Consider the following 22,396-nt stretch of genomic DNA (forward strand, 5'->3'; position numbering starts at 1 on the left):
TGTGTGAAGAATCGTCGGTCTCCAGCGGCGGCAACTTCCCTCTCCTCTTCACACACTTCAAATACCAGTTTTGGCTTCGTTTAAAAGCAGATGTCCAAACCAAATGAAAGCATTGCATTCATTTAAGTGTCATTCTGAATGTGTCTCGGTTCTACATGAAGGGCTGGAAGGGTTACTTTAAAAATGTGTTCCGTTACAATAACAGAGTTACCTGTAAAAAAAGGTAATCAATAACCTAAAGTATCAACATATTATAAAAGAATGTAACTGGATTACGTTACTTTTGGATTTCCTCAATATCTATATTATTTACAATAATATTAACGAAGATGTTGATTAATCTGCACTTGTCTCTGTTAAATAGACTAATACATAAAATAATCAAATAAACATACACATATAGGAAGGGTTTGTCTTTAGCAATCTTCTTACATGTTGGGCCAGTAACATCATATTGAATGGAGGTATTTTCTGCTGGTGTAATCTTACCTTCTCCTCCATTTTCCCATTAAGGACAGGCTCAGGCAGGGGACCTGTAGAAATTAAAGAGACACAAGAATCAGTCATTGAACTCCACGTCTCTTCCCTGTGTGTCAGGACTAATGTCACATCGTGAGACCATCAGCTCCACTCTGCTAGATCAAGAGTCTCTCAGCAGCTCGCCTTTCACTCCACCAACACTTACTCTGTTACATAGCGCAGGTATGAGCAGATCATCCATTATTCACACATGGTTCATCTTCTATGAGATGCTCCTCCTGCATTGCACCCACGACCCTCCAAATATCAGATAGCTGTAGGGGAGCATTTCTCTGCAGCTCTTTCCCATAGAAATGCTTCATCACAACGCCATGTTTGAACACACACACACACACACACACACACATTATTTTTTTTAAAAGGGGCTCTTTAAGCTTTTGGGGGTTTTACCTTTCTTGTTGTTTGTTGTATAGGTTTTTGTGCATGGTCTGCAAAGGCTAAAATCCCACAGTTTCTCTTTACATTACATGTCACTTGTTAGACGTTTTTATCCAAAGCGACTTACATACTCAATACTGTGGGCAATCCCCACAGGAGCAACTTGGGGTGTCTCGCCCAGGGACACAACGACATGCTGACTGCAGTGGGGTTTGAACCTGTGCTTCCCTGATCCGAACACCAACGCACTAATCCACTGCGCCACACGCCTCCCACACACTCCGCCCCCTGCCCAAAAGACCTCCATTTATTTAGTTATGTAACATAGTGACATCAGTACGTAACACTTTGGCTTATATTGGCCAGCGTTCAAACACATGTACGTGATAGGCTAATGGGCGGGATATCTCTAAGCGGTTGACTAATCAGAACAGAGACGGCCAGCTAACCAAGAGAAGAGGAGCTGCAGCACAGGCAGTATGAGAAAAATAAAGAACTGTTTTGGTCATTGAAGCCTGTAAACCTGTCACAGTAGAGGCACTAAGTCCACATATAACACCTAAAAGTGAGCATAATAGAGCCCCTTTAGGAAGTGGTACTGTAACCGGCATCTTGATGAAGCATCCCTTACCTTCCATCCCTCTGATCCTCTGCACTAAGTCTTTCTAGCTAAAGATGAATATTACTGGATATAGCAGCTGGTCCTCCAGAGTTACTCTGGGATTCAAGGCCTCTCTGTGTGAGTGAGTGTGTGTGTGTGTGTGTGTGTGTGTGTGTGTGTGTGTGTGTTGTGTGTGTGTGTGTGTGTGTGTGTGTGTGTGTGTGTGTGTGTGAGAAGAAGCCTCTCAGAGTCCTTTTGCAGCTCCTGCTTCAGGCTGAGAGGCCACTTGGAGCGAGCGCCTTGGAAACCAAACAAAGCGTCCGGTAAGAGAGCAGTGTGAGTGGAGTTAAGAATCAGCGCGGGCAGCTGCCCTCTGAGTGGGCCGCAGCATGTGAAGGCAGTAACCTGGGAAACGCCTCACTGGAATCTCTGCTGGTTCTTTTTTATCCCGTACTGAAACACTGACGCCGTTTGAGAGTCAGAGACCATATGAAACGTCTGCCTCTTATTCAGTGATGGTGGGGTCCATCACACAAAAGTACACAACACATGACAAGTTACCCAAGTGCTTATTAATGGTTAGACTTATGTACGAATATAATCAACTGGGAACATTCTATTAAACCATATTGCATTTTTTTTATCTATTTCCTCTGTCCTGGATACAGAGGGCAGCGTCTCTACCCAGCGTTGACTCTCTGTTTCCATGACAACAGCTGGCAGCAGCATGTTTACATGAAGGGTCTCATGGTGCAGAGTGACGCACACACGTACGCACACACGCACCTGTGTGAAGGACAGACCCTCAAACACAGAAACTAAATGACACATTGTACTGGAGCTCCCCCTGGGGACGGTGGTAAGTATAACAATAATTATCATTAGAAATACTTTAAAATACTTTATTGTGGGTGTTCAACCTGCACAGTGTTGGTGAAGGCAGCTTGAAGTTGCATGTTTGTTTACTTGTATACGTGTCTGACAATGGTTTTAGTATTGGACGTTTTTTGGAGCGGCCATAGATAAGAAAGGTTAAGAATGTATCAGGAGAACATTTTAAGAAATCATTCTTTAAATAAAGGTTATCCTTCAAAATAAATGTGATATTGATATTAGTATTTAGGTCACCATTACAAAAAAACAACTATGGAGTGAATGTTGCTTCTTTGTGTCAAGTTGCAGTGTGATGTCAAACGTTTGGAAGAGAGATCTGCAATCAAGCTTTAACACCTACAAACAAAACTGTTACCGAGCTCAATCCCTCTCTGATCCGTCTGATCTGATCTATTTGTGTCCAAAAGATTAACTTTGTCCACATTAGGTGTGTGTGTGTGTGTGTGTGTGTGTGTGTGTGTGTCCATGTGTGTGTGTGTGTGTGTGTGTGTGTGTTTGTGTGTGTGGTGTAGGGGACAGGATGAGGCTCAGCGTCTGTCTAAGTTTCTTGGCAGGCAGAGAAAGAAAAGGAAAAGAGCTGTGCAGGATGAAGCGAGACACAGAGATAAAAAGAACTAAAGGAGGAGAGCCGAGAGACTGTGTGACAGACTTAAATCTGTCGGGGTTGAGAGGAGGACAAGAAGAGGCGTTGTCTCGTGTCTAAAACATGTCTATAACCACCACTGACAATGGACCTGGAGTGAAACATTACGAGCTAATTGCAGCAATGCACTCCGTCCATGCCAGACAGCAGTTGAACTTGTGCTGCTTCTTTAGTGATGGTCATATTGTTCTGCGTGTGTGTGAGTGTGTGTGTGTGTGTGTGTGTGTGTGTGTGTGTGTGTGTGTGTGTGTGTGTGTGTGTGTGTGTGTGTGTGTGTGTGTGTGTGTGTGTGTGTGTGTGTGTGTGTGGTGTGTGTGTGTGTGTGTGTGGGTGTGTCCTCTCACCGGTGAGATAGTCCGTGGAAGGGGCGACTCTGCACTTTTTGAAGAAGGCTTCTGTGTCTGCGTCCACCACCAGCAGACGGGCCACGTTCCCACCGGCTTTAATGGCGGACACCACATCCGAGTGCGTCTTCCCTTCTACCGACACACCGTTCACCTGAGGAGGAAAATAGATCGTTTTACTTTCTAAATGTACAAAATGTTCTTCTTTGGGGGTGGGGCTGTCCTGTCTTTGTTTCCACAGAGAAACAGTTTTTATCTCTGTCAAGGATTTCTTTCTCAATATTATCACTTTGTCTGCCAGAGGCTCCAGGGCAGGAAATCCTGAGTGTCCACGCACAACACACGTACACACACATTCCTTTAAACTCTAACTTGCAAAACAATCGTCACAGTGTGGTCCAAACCAAAGACTAGGTATTCTGTTTGGTTCAATTTGAATACTTTTCATTTAGCCTTTATTTAATACTTTTCGTCCCAGGAACAACTTGGTTCTCTTTTCCAAGAAAGACCTGGCCAAGAATAACAGCAACACAGAGTTTCAACAATAACAAAATAGCACACTCTCATAGACACATACATTTAAACTACTTTAAAAAATGGTGTAGTTAAAACATTTTCACACAGACAGCCTGGACTTTTCAGGGTTTCGTGCAGTAGGTGCAGAAAAAAGCTTTCTTTCCCAAGTCAGTTTTGGGAACAACAAATTGCTTAATGTCCAGAAAACACACATGATTATTGTTAACATATGATGTGGACCTTGTCTGTGTGGTGGATAGTAACTCAACATGTCAGGTGGCTCACTCCCACACCAGCTGAGTATTCTGGGATAAAATCACCATAGGAAAGCATGTGAGAAATGTCTTGGAAGGGTGTGTGTGTGTGTGTGTGTGTGTGTGTGTCTGTGTTTAGGTCATAGGGTGGACCTGCACGTCTAAGCCAGTCCCAGAGAGGAAGCTAGACAATAGCTGCTCGGCCAGTAGCAGAAGTAACAATGACCGTCCGCTCCCACAAAGCCCCGCTCCTCAGTGGGTTGTCTGGGGCCCTCGGGGGGGAATGAAAACCCCTCGCTCGCCTCACACAGACCCCCATCTCTGAGGAAACTTTAATCCCTCTCCTCTCTCTGTCCTCCTTTTCATTTCACTCTTATGGTCATTCATATAGGAAATGAAGGGAGACAAGTACAGGTCAGACTTGGTCTAATTTAGCTGCCATTACGCCATGTTGTTGAGTACAACAGCATTAAGTGACTTTTTTCTTTTGACTTTTATCAAACATTGTATGACATTCTTGCCGTTTATCACCAGAATGGTCCAATATAAAGTTCATTTTGAGCACTGCAGTCAAACGTATGTGATGAAGAAATGTCCAATCTTCTCATAGAAATGTTTGTTTACACACATAACTCTCTGCGGTAGGCCACAGTACAGTCAAGAAGAGGTGAGCAGAGCAGACCCCAGACCAGTTAAAAAGCTGATTATTTCAGTGTGGGGCTGAGCACAGTGACAGTTTCAGAGTCCTGCGGGGATCTGAGACCCCACACAGCGGCAGTTAGTCCACAACACATTCCTCCAAACCAAAAGTTCACTTTGGGAAAAGAGAGGAGCGACTCTCAGGACCTGCCTAACTTTTTGATGTGGATGTGGATTAGTCAGATGAAGAATTTAGATCATTTACTTCAGTTAAAGTAGTGATTTCACACTGTAAAAGTACTGTCTTACAAGTAAAGGCTGCATTGAAGTAAAAGTCTGTACATATAAATAGAAAAAGTAGTAAAAAGTACAATTGCTATAATGCAATATACATTATAATCATGTGATTGTTATCACTCAAGCATAGATCTTAAAGCAGGATTTAACTTATTTTGCATTTAATAATAATAATAAATTATATTTATTTATATAGCGCTTTTCTCAAACTCAAAGACGCTTTACAGTCGGGGGAGGGTAGACAAACAAGGACAGGCAAAAACAAACAAAAACAACTGCAGTTACTGATTATTTGTATTACAGATCAATCTGATGATTATTTTCTCCAATAATTGATTCAAGAAAAGGATATTCATTAATTTGTACTTGAGTTAAGTACTTGAGTAAATGTCCTTCTACCACTGCTTTGCTCATTTCAAATACAACTCTTTTCAAGTAGCAGCCCCTACACTTGTGCTTTTGTTACTTGAACTGTCTATAACAATACAGCATAACAAAGTGTTCATGTATATTTGAGGACCTGATGTCCAAGCTGTCAGTGGTGGAAATATTGCAAATACAAGAAAACAGAAAAAATAATTCTCACAGAACAGATTTTCCATCTCATACAATAGAGTGAAGGTGAAACCTGACCATGTATAGTTTTATCCAAGTAAAAAAATCACCTCAGGCTGCTCAGAGCGGAAGAGGGGCAGACAGAACAGGAAGGGTATTTTTGGGTAACTCTGATCAGTTTCTCTTCTCCTAAGGATTACTCTGTAACTAATGAGTTAAAAAGTACATTTACTTAAAACTGCCAGTGACTTCCATGAATCCTTCTTACACAAAGTATTCAGATCTTTTACCTCTAATCAAAATCTAATATCAATATGTACATGTCTGCACAGCAGTCAATTTTAGAATAAAGTTAATTATATTATTGTATTACACGTTGACCATGTTAATACTGCAGCTAGCAAATGAGGAGATTATTTTAAAATCATTGTTTAACTATATATACTGCCAAGAAGCGTTTGAATTTCACAAAAGGATCAATACATATTTGTCTTAACAACATGATAATATAGATAAAGTAGGTGCTGATTATATTTTGTTTAGTAATTTAAATTTAATTGAAGTTATCAAATAAATGTAAAAAAGTTAAATATTTCCCCCTGAAATGTAGTCAAGTAGAGGTAAAAGGTAGCAGAGTATTGAAAGACTCAAATAAAGTAGAAGTACCTCAAAATGTTCCTTAAATACAGTACTTTATTCTAATTTGTATTGTATTACTTTCCATGACTACCGCCAAGAGTTAGCAGTCCGTTCAAAGAGTTTATAAACTAGAAAGTCGTCCCACCACAATCAGTATAGTCTTCTTAAATGGAGCTACTGTCTCTAATGTCCCTATAAGTTACCTGTATTATCCTGTCTTTGGGCAGCAGGCCCGCCCTCTCTGCTGGAGAGTCTTCGTCCACCGCTCGGATGTACTGGCCCGGCCGCGCCCGCTCGCTGTGCAGGTTGAAGCCATACCCGCTCGCCCCTCTCTGGATCACACAGAGACGAGGCCGCAGTTCAGAGCTCATCACCTCCTGGAAGCAGAGGAAACACATCAGGTTAATATCAGTGTGTGACATACATCGACAGAGCTGGACATTAGCGTTTCAAAATACCTCCACCATGGGCTCGGGCAGAACGAGAGGCACAAAGGTTACGGAGAGCTCCAGGGATTCGTTCACCATGAATATAAAGCCGAGGTTAAACATACAGGTGGCTGCTGCATGCTGATGTGTTGTGCAGTGTTTTTTAACAATATTGTGTGCTGCTATCTGCCTCCATGTGACTCAACTGCTCTCCAGGAAGGAAGAGGGTCCTGGAGGCATGTGATTGGAGGTCTGCTGGAAAGGTTTAGGGAACATTTGGGGAGGGGGGACTTGAGGAAGGGATCGGTTCCGGTGTGGTCCGAAGCCCCTGATCACTCCTGGCTCCGAGGAGGACAATGGACGCTGGGCGCCGACCTCTCACCTCCCCCCGTCCCCGTCCCCGTCGCCCCGTCCCACTATGGGATGGCAGGAAGAGTTAGAGCTGTATTTGTCATCCAGGAAAAACTCAAGCTCAACCCCAGAGCCTCCCTTCCGCTGGGTGGAAGAAGCACATTCTTTATTTAGAAGTAGGGCGCCGTAATGGCTTTGTCATCAAAGAGGTCAAAACACGACAGAATACAGAGAATACAGGAGCTACAGATATCAGGAGACGCAGCACTGGCCAAGATCATCTTTGTCAGTGTGACCAAATGTGACCGGAAACACAAGGAGGGCCAATACAGAGGTACCTTACCTAAAAACCTTTCTGACACATTCATGGCCTCAAGTGCAAGTTTTCTTCATTTCAGCATGATCTGTATTTTGTAACTTACTGTATAATCCAATTTAGAGCAAAATAGACAATAAAGCAGGGTATGCTTTGGTGTTATTACCCAGGTTTGGTTTTACTTATAGACACAAAAGATGTTGAATATTCACTCTTAATTAAAAAAAAAATGACATGCTGTTAATGACGTTACAGAAGAAGCAGGTTTTTGTATTTATAGGTAAAGCAGCCTTAATGGCGTTGTCATCAAAGAGGTCCACATATGACGTAATGTAGGAGTTACAGATAATCAGGAAGAGCAGTGCTGGTCAAGGTAATATTTGTCAGTGTGACCAAATATGATCAGACACTCCTTTCACCTACAAGTACCTTAAACCTGCATCCTGACTGGCAGTACTCAAGTCTATGAGAAAAAGACCCTTTATCATTGATGGCCCTTTTTAATTATTTATATCAGTAAAACATTTCCTACATTCACAATGTCTAAACCATACCTTTGTCCACTGCTGAGTTCAGGTTTGGTTGTACTAAAAGACTCAAAAGATTGTTAATTTGTATCATAAAAAAAAGACTTGCTGTTGATGACGTCACATTATACTTCCCAACAGGTCACAGTGTGTGAATCAAACTCAAAAATTGGAATGAAAAAGCTGCAACGCCCTTCAGCTGAATGGGAGATGCAGGTTATTTACTTAGAAATAGGGCGCCTTAATGGCTTAGTCATCAAGGAGGTCAGAACACATCTGAACTACAGGAGCCAATGAGCTCAGGAGACGCAGCAGTGGTTAGGATAATCTTTGTCAGAGCGACAAAATCTAACCCGACACTCCCTCCACATCAGAGCAGCTCTGCGTCCTGCCCTCTGTCAACTAAAACACTGGAAGACAATAAAAAAACCTCTATAAATAAAGTCTGACTCACTTTCTACAGTAAATATGGGGCAGGAAGCTGATTGGTTAAAGCTTAAAGAGGACGTAATAATAACTGAATCAACGCTTTCTCTCACCAGCCATGAGTGATTGTCACTTTACTGTATTATGTAAGACAATAGGTCCAAGTCTACAACCCGCCCTCCGCCACCAATATTTAACTTCTCTCCTTGTCTTTCTTGGAAAAAACCCCTATAAAAACGCACTTTATGGTGTGTTCAAGTAAAGCAGGTGATTCTGTGTACTGTCATTCCTAGAAATCATGTGAGGTTCTAACAATAAACTGCAGGTTAGTCGTTTTTTTCTAAAATGCTAAAATAGAGGCACCCCTATGCTTACAGGTTTTGAGTCATCTGTTTACTGCTAACAGATGTTAGTTTGGCAAACAACCAATCTTTAATTAGGATACCTATGTGATGTCATTGTGCACAGAGAAAACATGCTAGTTTGAAGAGCATTTTGTGTTCATTTAACGGCCTGTGTTCATCAAATGTTGGGCCTTTCCAGTGTCCTTTAAAGCCTTTCTCAATCGCACATAAAAGCCATAGTTTTCAACACACAGTAAACATTGTGAATTGTAAATAGGTATGTCTAAGCAACAAAGCTACTCTGTTAAGGTTAAGCTCCTGGTTCAGGTTGAAAATAGAACTTTTTTTTTGTCAATTAAGTTAAGGATTTGGGGTTTTCTTGCTCTTTAAATATGTTCCACCTGACTTTCAGAGAATTTACACGTGAAAGTCACAGCAAACACACGCAAAATGACAAAGATAATTGCTATGTAATTCATCTGCAACTTGGTGAGATCAGGCTGTTAGATAAAACAGTGTTACTAATCTATTCATCTAACTTTCAGCAGTAAAGCTAAATGCATTCCTTTTAACTCCTGTCCCTTGAGTATCATGTAAATATCTCAAACTAAATCATTACACAGTGTCACACACACCTCAGATATAAAACATTAATGTCACAGCTGTCCTTTTCTCATCATCACGCTGGGCAGCTGGAGCGCTGATCACTCACCAGATGAGCTCCTGATAAGAGCCCTGCAGCCACACTTCCATCATAATGATAACTGATTATACAAAAGTGATCGTCTTCGATTGCACGACCTTCAGTTTCTCAAGTGTTACACCCAAACTCAGAGTGAAGCCACCTTCCTTTACAAGGCCTTTAAATGTAAAAGGTTCAATCCAAAGTGCAGACTGAGTAGACAGTCTTGTATTTTATTTAAAGGGGCTCTATCATGCTCATTTTCATGTTTCACCTTTGTGTTTAGTGCGTCTACTGTGACATGTTTACCTGCTTTAACGTATCATTATTTTTCTCATTCTGCCTGCACCTCTTTTCACCCTCTGTCTGAAACCAGAGCCTATCATGTACAAAGTGTTGGAGCGCCTGCCAATGGAAGCCCGGGTGTTAAGTAGTGATGTCACTTTGTCGCAAAGTAAAAAAAAGAAGTCTAACGGAAAAAAACCTCTGGAAGGAACTTTGTGATTTTAGGCTTTTCTGTACATTTACAGGCACAATAACCTAAACAAAAGACCACAGCGAAGGGAAAACCCCCCAAAAAAGCATAATAGGGCCTCTTTAAAGTGTAATTTAGCTCAATGTTTCTCCTCCTTTAAAAGCCTTGAATTACCAAACAAGCAAGCAGCTCTCACTCCCCGTGGCAGTAAAGCACTCTCCGTGATTTATAATTACTCCGTTCATGTGGCATCAACACACTCTGCAGCCTTGGCATTAACTCAGTGACGCTCATGGGGTCCGTGCAGAGCCGGCCCGACCCATTAAGCGACATAAGCGGCCGCTTAGGGCCCCGCAGCCACTAAGGGGCCCCCTAACAAAACAAAAAAATGTCTTTTCTTTTCATTAAAAAATTAAAAATCTCAGTACACAGTCGCCGTGATAAGTATGTTTAATTAATTGTGTTAATATGCCTAGATTGCCTACTCTCAAAGTCATGTATTATATTATTGAGTCAATAATATAATACATTAACCATGCTTTACCTGAACCTGATCATGACACAAGAGAGGACGGTAGGATTGCAATTTCCCGTGTTCAGTGAATGCAACAGAGGCAAGACACCAGACCAACCAGAGAGTTGAATGGAAATAAACATCTGTCTTATTGGCTGACAGGTACCTATCCTGTGAGCTGTGACAATGTTTAAAATAAACTGTCAGTCGGACATTTTGAAGATGGACATAAGAAAACATTTTCTTAAAAAAGACGACAATTCATGGTAGTGTTGCACGGTGTACCGATACTTGAAAGGTACCGCGATACCCTGCCGTTAAAAACGTTACGATTCCTCCGTTTCATTAGTATCGGTACTTTAAGAATGACGGGGAAAAGTACTCCGGTGAGAAAGCGCTGTTTTAACAAGAGCCGTGTGTGTTCAGCGCTCTGCTTCCACTACCTGCATTGCAGCCGTGCCTGCAGTCCCTCCCCTCTCAAGCACGCTCTAAGTCCCTCCCCTCTCTCGTGCTAGCTGCCAGAGCATGTGAGAAAACGGGGAGCAAGTGGGAGTGCAACTGCCGCTGCGCCTCGGCTTGTTGACAAAAAAGACGCCAGAAGGTCCATGGTGTTTACATGCTTATTTATACAATATGTGTGCTTATGCTAACATCATAAGACAAAAGTTGGTTCCGTGTTGTGTGTAGTGAGAACGCGCTAGAGTGAGGGGGGGGCCCCCAAGCCAAAGCTCGCTTAGGGCCCCCAAAAGTCTAGGGCCGGCCCTGGGTCCCTGGCTGACGTTAGGCGTCCCTGTGCAGAGAGAGAGAGGCTCTGCTCGGGACAACAGAGGGGGGTTTGTGTCGGAGGAAAGTGAAAGGCTGAAGAATCTCCATGAGGGTCTGAAATCTGTGGAATCTGCTGAACACACACAAGCCAGGACGGCTAACCAAGGACCGGTCAATTGAGAGTGTGTGTGTGTGTTAACAACAAATACAATGTCGGGTCTTCTATACCGAGACACAGTTTCAAATATGCTGAGCACAACAAAGATACAAGCACAGTACACTCATGGGACGTTCTGATCGTCATAACTCCCTGACACACACACCCATACTGAACGGCCTTATCTGTCTTGGATTGACACACAAATCTGTGTTCCCTAACTTACGCAGCAAGAACAACTAAATATTTGTTTCAGACCGGCTTAGCTTTTGCCTGAGGTCAGCTTTATTCGGGAACATTTGTATACTTCCTCTCAGACTCTTTTGTTTTGTTTTGAGAAATTCCCAGACGCTAAAGCATCTGCATGTACGTGATATGGGAAAGAAAACAATGCTGCTTCCTGAGATTTAGCTCAGTTGTCAAAATGATCAACCAATTTGAATTCTTCAAAAGATTTGTGTGACCATGATGCAAATATGTGTGATGTAATCTTGTTTGTATGCTTAAATACCACAAACCATCACCACTGTCCTTATTTTTGACTGTAATAAGATCCAAGTCGTACGGTTTCCTATTGTGTGAACGGTTCCTATTTGCTCAGAAAAACAGGGTTTTCTAGAGTGGACACACTCTCAGTGACACACACACTTTCCTTTGAGGGTGGGAAGTGTTGAACAGGAACTGTTGCCACATCTTCTCTCAATATGCTTCCCTCTGTGCAAGGTCAACTTCCTGACATGAAAGAGAAATTCAAATACAACACCAACTTAAGCACAAAAAAGCTCATCGACACACGGACAACATCATGGAATGGGAGGCTTTCGCTAGTTTGCATGTAGAGGATTGAAGTGTCTGTCGAAACAAAAGCCTTTTCCTCCAGAGAGTGAAATAACTGTATTTGACATCTCATACAGAAGCCAGGCAACATCAAGCCTCTTTGAAATGCTGGTTAGCACGACCAAGAGACAAATCTGACTTGGATTATTTGTATCTAGTCTTCATGCTAAGCTAACTGGCTTGATGTTTAATACAAGAGTGGTATTGGTCTTCTCGTCTAACAAAGTGTAATCCTCTTATAAAGACTTAAAGGTAAAGCCAATAGGGACACGAGTCGATGCGAAACCAACCCTTCGATTAATTATCACAGTTAAAGATTTCTTGATGAATTTATGGTGGCAATTCAGTCTTCTTCATTACAGCATGTTGTACATTTTGTAAATGATGGTCCTATTTAGAGTAACATTGACGATAAAGCAAGATATGCTTGAGGATCTGACTCACAATGTCAACACAATGCCTGAGTTCCCCGTTTGGTGGTACTAAAAGTTGTCTCACACTCAAAAAAGAAAATACTTGCTGTCGATAAAGTCCCATACCTACTTTATACAGGCTACAGTTTGTGAATCGCAACATGAGTGCAAAGAATAAATAATGTATACGTATTTCCCAAAATGTAAAACTATTCCCTTAAATGTTCTTTAATTAAATGAACACAGATTAAGTGCCTTTGGCATAAAAGGTGCATCCTTCTTCTCTGCAGACATATTTCCTCATTAACATTTAGTGTAACAAATCACATTTGTTCCCAGTTCGATACTTCAATCTAATCCCAGCAGCTGTTAGCCTCTCACTTCTTTTAGACACAACCTCCTTCAGGCATTTCATATATTAATTGGGTTCATTGCGCTACAGCAAAGACTTCAGAAGGATTTAGCCACAACAAATAAGCAATGGCTTTGAATACCAATCACTGCAAAACAAAGCCAGGGACTGTGTTAATATTCTCAAAACGCTCTTAACGACTGTCACACAAATCTGCATCCTCTGTGCCAGCACACGGTTTCTCTCGGGTTGTTGAGAGTTTTCAGGTTCCCCTCCCAGACGTCGATATAATCCTCTTTTAGACGTTGTTTCTGGTGTTCCTCAAGAAGCTGTGGTTATGAATAGATAAGATATAGAGGTTCGTCTTACAGGCCTCTGGAGCAGCTCTGCGCAGCACGTATGGGGAGCTGTTATTGCTAAGTCTCAAATAACAGATGAAAATTAAATCTTTTGTTACCCCACAGGACAAATGTCAGATTTAGGAATGTTAATGCTTCAGTCAAACTTATGGGTCAAGAACAAATGAATGCTATTGGTAATTATTCTATTTAATACTAATGTGTTCCCATTTCATTCAAGAAATGTGAACATCATGGTGAGTAGGGCTCAGAGGATATCTGAATAACATTTCTAAAATAATTCCTGATAACAACATTTTCCCGATACCTACGGAAAATTAGGAGTATAAAAAAAACAATGGCCATCAGGCAAATTACCTTAGTTTACTGTGTGTTTCTATTTGGACTAATGAATTGACACAAAAAAAATCAAACTAAACTAAAATTAATTAAATTGATTATTTACTTTCAAAGTCAGAGGATCACCAAATTCAGACATAATCATCCTCCTTGGATCCTGAATATTCACACCAAATATCATAGCAATCCATCCAGTAGTTATTGAGATAACTCGGTTCAATCAACAGACTAAGACTGCTGTTCCCAGAGCCATGCCGCTAGGGTGTTAATAAAGTATATCAGCTTTTACATGCATAGCACCGCACAAAAAGAGCACAGGAGTCATCGTTTCTGCCTTGGAGGAGCCCACAGGTGTGTGTCTGACGAGCCAGATTGATTGATTTGCATCTTGTAAACACTCTCAGGGAGGAATAACAAGCAGACAACGACCTCCATAAACCCCATCCATCATGTTAATCAGCCTGTGAGTCAGCCACCAGAGATCTGTCTCTGTCAGCCTGATACCGGTTAGACTGAGAAGGCTGTGGCTGCGAGTGGCTCAGGCAGCGGAGAGAGGCAGTGTGTGTGTGTGTGGTGTGTGTGTGTGTGTGTGTAGCTCTGCCACTCAAACAGCCAGTTACTTCATATTTTCCTTGTGCTTTGCCAGCGGACCGATTTTTAACTACAGGCTTTAATAAAGGAGAAAGCCTGTAGGACATCTATGACTGTATTCTAGTTGCACAGCTCTGGGTCTTTGACTCAACTTCATTTAAAGAAAAGGGACCCTTATTTTAGTTTTCCCTTTCCTGTAGTTTGTTATATAGGTTTTTGTGCAATGGTCTGCAAAGGCTACAATCCCAAAGTTCCCTCCAGAGCACATGTGTCAAACTCAAGGCCCGGGGGCCAAATCAGGCCCTTGGTGGATTTAATTTCGGCCCGCAGGATAATTTCTAATTACTATTAGATCTGGCCCGCCGGTATATTGCACGCACACCTTCACTCAATCCTCAGGGTTTCCTCAGCTCAGAGCCTGAGCCCAAACATTGATGAGCTTGCACCCAAGATGAGATGCCAAGTATCTGCTTGAACTAGCATCACAGAGCAGCACACTGAGTTTAAATTGATGTTTCCTTCTGTACTTTTTCTCTCACGACAGCAGGGCATGTTTGGTTTTCTCTTTGAGGGAAATAGTTTTGTTGAAGCTGTTGTTGGCCTGTGGAAACATGTAATCATAAGAAATGACTCTGGGAAAGCTGCAGATAGAGCCATAAGAAATGAATGAAACTGATTATTTAATGTTGTTTTTATAGGCAATAATTTAAGCTTTGTTAGTTCCAGGTTTAATCTGTGCAAGAAGTTCATTTCAATAAGTTTTACAATAAACATTGAACCAGTCCGGCCCTCGACTAGTACCCATTATTTTATTTTGGCCCACTGTGTATTTGAGTTTGACACCCCTGCTCCAGAGGCAGTTAATCTCTCACACCCCCCCCTCCTGCCTGAAACTCCTCCATTGGACTCCTTTGTTCACTTCCATCAAAAAGTGACATCACTATGTAACACTCACGCATCTATTGGCTAGCACTCCAACACATTACACGCAATAGGCTAAGGGGTCTCTACGCAGTTGATCAATCACAACAGAGCCGGTCAGCTAACCAATCAGAGCAGACTGGGCTCTGGTTTCAGACAGAGGGGGAAAAGAGGTGTTGCAGCACAGGCAGTATGAGAAAAATAAAGACCTTTTTGAACATTAAAGCATTTAAACATGTCAAAGTAGAGACACAGAATACAAATATAAGCCTGAAAATGAGCATATTATGAACTCTTTAATGTTTCACATACTCAGGGGAAAAATGAAAACGTCACATGCTTTAATTTGCCTAATTACATAAATACCTCACGGACGACTATCCAATGTCCCATAAACTCCCGAGTCCTGCAAATGATCAACAGAAGCACTCTGTCACACTCAGCTGCTCTGCATGCAGAAATGTCTACAGCAGCCTCTCTTTATGTATCGCTCTTCCTCGCTTTCTGCTGCTTCATTCCCCATGTCGCTGTAATAAAAGAGGGCAGCTCCCCCGTGACTTGGGCCTCTTTGATCAGCGTACAGAATAACTGCTAAAGTGCCAGGCACTGTGGTTACTCAGTGACATGACAAACCCCCGCTCCTTGTGATTGTCATGTGTCGTTGTTGACAGGGATTAACAGCCTCAAGGACAGACTTAATAAATGTTTGACGAAAAACATGCTCCTTTTTAAAACTACCGTGGCACAAGATTTGAGAGTACGGAGCGCACCACTCTCTCCGGCAGGATGGGGGTGTTGGATTTCAAGCAGGACCATTGAACCAGCTGCGAGGCAGGCTGAGGGGCGAACAAAGCACCCTACTGTCCCCCCCCTTCAATTTGAGGATGGGACAAACTGGCTGTACAAAACACACCAAAGAAAAGTTCTGCTGAGGGTTCCCATTACAATAGACTCTTTAGGGGGAAGGCCTGGAAATAGAAAAGTATCGTCCCTCATCACAGCAGGGGTGCAGCCACAGATAGGAGCAAATGGAGTGCCTTGAGATCGCTTTAAGATCTTTGAAAATAGAGATAGCAGGGTCTGCTTTTACTCAAGGGTCTTCATCCGCAGTTGGCTGTCTTTGTTTTTCAATCGTGATTGCATTAGATCAGCACAACGCTGACTGAGACTTTGGTGCTTTCACAGTCAACAACTTTTATCTCCTCGGCCAGTCTTCCTGTCCCTGACCCTCCACCCTGGCAGACCTGTAATCAACATCTGCTAAACCACCTCCAACACAAGTTTCACACACACTATCTCACACAGCACTGCGATGTTTGATGCATTAAAATAGGTACAAAATATTGACGTTGAGATTCCGGATATAGGCAGAACCGTGTTACTATATCCAAGCAGAAGTTACAACATGATGTGGTCAGTTTTGCGTTCAACCCTGTTGCAAACAAGCAGACATAAACACCAGTGGTTTGTTACACGGTGAGACATGAAATCATAGATCCACTGTTGGTATCGAAGAATGAGCCAAAGGGAAACACTCCCCATGTAGATCTTCTGTGTTCTTCAACTGAACATATGGGTTTCCTACAATACGCTGAAATGGTTCTCGCCCCGTGTCAGCCACTTACATACTTCTGTTATTAGAGCAGGTGGGTGGCAGGCAACAATTAAAACAAAGCGGTTAGCAGGGACAAGAGATTAAGCGTTACAACACAATTATTAGTCATGCCCTTTATTCAGAACCTGCCTTTTGGCTGCGTTGCATCACTGAGGCTGCTGCAAGTGGGAACATCTCTATTTGTGTTCTTGTGTTTTGAGTTCTCCTTGGGGGAAATGGGAAATGCATTGAGTGATTTAAAATGTACTCTAAAAATTGTATTGTTTGTTTACTTTTTTTTAATTCAATTCAACAATTCAACACTAGGTACTTTGAGCTAAATGCTAACATGCTGATGCTAAGCAGGTATATTTCACGTTTGCCAATTAAGCCAGCAAGTAAGTATTTTAGGAAAGATTTCTTAAATGATTCCCTAGTTTGATTCAATGGCGTTATGGTCATTTGCTTATTAGCTACCGTGTAGTGGTTAGCAATACAAATCTTAGATCCCAGGCTACCATTCAGGGTACAGAAAAATGCACACCAACACTTCTGTCTTGGCTCTACGGCAGCTGTGTCTTGTACGGTAGGAGGAAGGGAGTTGGTGTACGGCGGGGGGGGGGGGCGAATCTATTTCAGGGCGAGCACTGCAGCCAGTCACTTCCCCCCTCCCCCCCCCGCAGGGCGCGGACCCTCCGGCTCATTGTCCGACCGGGGTGGTGAACCTTCAGCAGAATGGAGTGGGGACTGGAATGTGGCATTGTGAAGTCTCCGTCCAGAATCCCATGGGACCCGATCACACACACACACTTTAGGTTCCACCCCTGACCTGAGCCACAGGGGTCTTGGAGGAGAGGGACGGGACAGTGGTTCTGTTGTTTGGAGCGACGTCACTGAGTTTCACTGACAGTGATTTGATTTGTAAAGACAACATATTATCGATAGCTTGTTTCGCCCCTAATCAACGGTAGAGCTGCAATGTGATGGGTCAATCAAAAGAAAAATTATCACAAACTTTTCTTAACGGTTATTTTTAGCCACATTTAGCCTATACTTCATAGTTAGACTTTAAAGAGGGAGATTGAGGGGAAGACACACGTCCATCTCCACTAGTCTTCTGAATTATAAAATATTTAGATTTTCAGGCGAAAATGCAGTTTTCAGCCTCAAATATTTTTGGGCACAGTAAAAGTGACTTTCTTTGGATTTTGAACTGACAAAACAAGATATTTAAAGACATCACCTGGAGCTTTAAAACTGGGAAAGACAAGTTTCACTATTTTCTGACAAGTGATTAATTGATTGATAGATGCAGTCTTAATAACATATATATATATATATATATAGCATTTGTTCTGATGTGGTAGAACAGCTTCCTATCTCTGCTTAAGACCATATTATGCTTTTTCCCACTGTATGACTCTCTAACATTTAGACAACAACATTTACAACAGTGAACTTCTGACGCTGACCTGTTTACAGACATTATTTCCCGTCTTTGCTACACTGTCGGCTAATAAAAAGGCCAATTACTGCCCCTGAAATACTCACGAAAAGGCTTGTACTTGATCCACACTGTTCTCTAATGACAGCCATTATGTTTTGTATATATTCTCCTCACCTCCTTCATGTTGCAATGAATTGTACGTGACTGTCTTACAAAAACACTGGTAATGCTCAGCGTTATCTTGGGCGACACTCTGTGATAGTATTGTGTCACGAGTAAGTCCCGCCCACAGTACACACACAAACAACTACAGAGGAGAAGTGTGTGGAAAGTGTGGTGATGTCTGGCGGTGGTTACACATAGTGGCCGATTAATGACTCTGCATGTGGCTTTAAAGACGGATGTTGCTGGAACACAAGAACAAATATTTATTTTCTCTTAAAATGTTAATGTTGTTATCTATTTATGGTGGTTATTGCTATATATAAAGTTCAATGTCAACCAGTTATTGATGCTAATGATGAACATAATCAATGATATGTTCTGTGAAACCGTATTTGATAAATCAGTATCACGCATTAGGAGTGGGTGATATTAAAGATCTTTAATATCACCCACTCCTCTAGCCCTTTCTATAGCTCATTCGTGATGGCACCAATCTACTGTGAATGTAAAGTGTATTTATGTTTCATTTTCTATCATTTAAGTGTGTTGTTATATTGATGTTTTATTAATTTAACCTGGATATGTCTTCGAATACCTTAAAAAAAGCACACTAAAGATAAAAAAAGTGTTATCATATTGGTTAGACATTTTACACCAATATCTCCATTATCTTAAAAGATCAGCAAAAGGAAACGGTCACTCCCAAACACACACACACACATACTAACATGAAAACACCCAAAACAAATACAGCACATGCTCAAAGGCGCATTATGAGCGTACGTCATGCAAGCGCGTGCAGCATTTCAGAATGAATCACTTTGTATAGTTGGACACACCAAACACAAGAAAACACTCCTTTACCGAAACACAGCCCATACAATACCTGGCTTTGTGACAATGGCTTCAATGATAAGCACACCAACAACACACAGCTGGAAGTGGGTGTTTACTCTCATGATTCAGTGTTGCTGGAACATGCCATTCAACCAGTTGTTACATTTCATTTAGTGTATATCCTGTTCTGATGGAAGGCTCTGACCTTTACACTGTAGTTTTTACTTTCCTGCTAAGACCTGCAGGCCAGAGGGGGTTGAGGAGAGGATCGAGTAGAGGGGCGGGGGGAATCTTCCACTAACAACAATTACAGGAAACCAGTACACACACACACACACACACACAACAAACACACACACACACACACACACACACACCACACACACACACACACACCACCACACACACACAAACACACACACACACACACAACACACACAACACACACACACACACACACCACCAACACCACACACAACACACACACACACACACACACCACACCACACACACACACACACACACACACACACCACACACACACCACACACACACCACACACACACACACACACACACACACACACACACACACACACACAGGTGGAATAGCTGCTCTAGGTGTGGCTATGTCTGCCTCTAATGCATGACAAACTCTTAACGAAAGCTGACGTTAATTCTATTCACAGAAAACTGTATCACCATGCTATTCCTGAAGGCATTACATCAGATAAACTTGGACGGTAAAATCGGGAAATTACTGAAAAGTACAGAAATAGAAAAGTCACATGGATGTGATGTTGACCTTCCTTGAGGCAAAGATTAAGAGACAAATAAAGAAACTGTAGCTGCAAAGATAAATAATGAATTGATTAGTTAAAATTGATAATTCGTTTGGGGTGTTCTTTATAAACACTTCTCAGAATACAGCTTCTCAAATGTGAAATGTTTTGAGTTTCTTTCCTGCATATTTTATGAGTAGTGGGCAAAAAAAAGAATACATTTGATGATGTCATGGGTTATGAGGAGCTTGGGATGGACATTTCTCACTATTTTTGGACTTTTATTAGATGCAACAAGGTATACATTCATCTCAAAATGATTTTAAGTTGCAACCCTATGCCTCCTAATCTGCCACTGTGGGTTAAAGTCGGGTTAATGTTGGGTTTCACTTCATTGACAGCCAATGAAAGCCAGTTAAAAAGCCCATTCTGTGTACAGTGCACTGAAGGCTGTACAAACAGACTGAATGTTCCCACACAACAGCTTCAGGATGATTTGTTTAGGGGGGAAACATTGTGCAGTTACAGCCCCACACTTTGTTATGTAAAGCCAGTTTAGAAAGCCATGAGTGCCATGTGTGGTGAAAGCAGTGTAAGGCTCTTTAATAAGCAGGTTTTATACAAATGTGCAGATTACAGGCTCAGATTAGAGGAGGGCACAAAGTCGCCTTCTTGTCTCATTTGAGGGCTTTAAACAGTGTGTGTCCTTGGTGAATACACATACAAACACTCTTAAAGGGTCTTTAATTCATGTCTTCTTTGTTTAGTCACCCCTGTTCTTTTGTTGTATAAATGACTGACTCATGGACCTTTATATATTTGTGTTTGAATATTTTTCCTCCAGATCTCATCTTGCCGCAGTAATTTTCCTCTGACACAAGTCTCTTCCTCTCCTGTAATTAGTGTTTAAAGAGTCTTATGTAAGCAGCCATTCAGGAAGACACCCAAAGAAACTCCTCACTCTCACACTTTCTCTCTTGAATCTCAATTAATCACTGATGAAAAAGCAAAAAGCAGCGAGAGGAAGGACACAGCTCATGAGAAAATACTTTTTGTATGCGTGTAACTGCCACATGATAGGTGCCCTTGTAAATAGTGAAAACAGGTTTTTCTTAGGGTAATCATCCAATAGTTAAAAAATGTATGCCGTAATGTTATTCCATACTGCATGGAACTCCTTGGATTTTATTTTTTTTAAAGTGCCGCTATTATGCTTTCTGTGGTCTTCCTTTTCCTGTAGTGTGTTTTGTTTTGTGTGCATGTAAATGGTCTGTAAAGGCCTCCACTGGACTCCTTTGTTTACTTCTGTCACCTAAGGACATCACTATGTAATACTTGCGCTGCTATTGGCTAGCGCTCCAACATATTGTCCGTGATTGGCTGAGGGGTGGGACAAAGCAACGTTAACACCATCCACAGCCTGAACACAGATGGCAGCTCCAGTGATGTGAAACGGGTTACTCACTTTTATTTCATACTCTCTCAGTACCTGGGGGTTATAGACTCTGGTTTTAGACAGAGGGTGGAAAGAGGGGCTGCAGCACAGGCAGTATATAATAATAGGGCCCCTTTCAAGTATTATAGACAGACATCATGCGTCATCACAGCCATAAATGCAAACTTGTTTCCACAATTTTTTTCCGGATGAGCTGGTGGAACTTGATTTGTGATGCGAGCTGAGTGAGAGAGCTTCCGCTGTTACTTCACTGCACCCGACAATGGCAGAGTAACATTTTTACTGCCTGGTAAACAAAACAACGACCTTTGGAACGGCTGACGTGGATCGTTTTGTGTGTTTTGTTCCTTGTTGACGACAACCATGGCTCCTTTTTTTCTTCCCGGGGGGCCACGCTCCATCTTTTCGACTTAATCACTGACTTGTTCACGTTTTTTCGCACCTCACTTGCGCTTACTCACTTTCCGCCTACCTCCATCCTCACACATACGCACGCTCCACATGTGGTGCACACACACACACGACATCAGCATAACCATGGCAACCTTGAGCTAGGCTCCTCAATTTCCGGAGAAGGCGTCGCTCTTCGAACCCTCTTGTGTGTCGCTTCAAAGACAGGGCGGGACAGGCGGAGTGCAGACGTCAGTGTGACTGCTGCTGAACCAGTGTGTCGTACATGCTGTACATGCATGTGTGTGTGTTTGTGTGTGGGCTCGGGCACAGGAATGCCGGACAGGATGTTAGGGAGAGAAATCCAGAAACAGTCTACTCACTGCAAAAAAAAACACCCTGAGGTGGCTTTAACTGTAACATGGAGACACAGCAGATTCTGAAAGTGCTTCCCTAGAGTCCAATTTACACGCTCACACTCTAAACTGTGTCTTTTGTCCCCAAGTAACTTCAGTGTTGCGTTGCGTGCCAGTGTGATTTGTACTGCCACAGCTCCATTAAACCATCTGTGGAGAGTATTGAGACTCAACACGGGAACAATCGCTGTGTTTTCCGGGACAAACAACATA

The 22,396-nt window shown here is 42.2% G+C and overlaps 1 protein-coding gene across 1 annotated transcript in view; it reads right to left on the minus strand.

Annotated features, from left to right (window-relative positions):
* Positions 1 to 22,396, minus strand: part of slc9a3r1b (SLC9A3 regulator 1b) — a 34,215-nt gene that overhangs the window by 4,094 nt on the left and 7,725 nt on the right. The window contains exons 3-5 of the mRNA XM_034212933.1: positions 6,504 to 6,677; positions 3,401 to 3,554; positions 490 to 533 (exon numbers count right to left, since the gene is read on the minus strand). Coding sequence (XP_034068824.1) covers positions 490 to 533; positions 3,401 to 3,554; positions 6,504 to 6,677 — 372 coding nt within the window. The remainder of the gene's footprint in view (positions 1 to 489; positions 534 to 3,400; positions 3,555 to 6,503; positions 6,678 to 22,396) is intronic.

The sequence above is a fragment of the Gymnodraco acuticeps genome, unplaced genomic scaffold (assembly GCF_902827175.1).
Source record: "Gymnodraco acuticeps unplaced genomic scaffold, fGymAcu1.1, whole genome shotgun sequence".
Taxonomy (NCBI): domain Eukaryota; kingdom Metazoa; phylum Chordata; class Actinopteri; order Perciformes; family Bathydraconidae; genus Gymnodraco; species Gymnodraco acuticeps.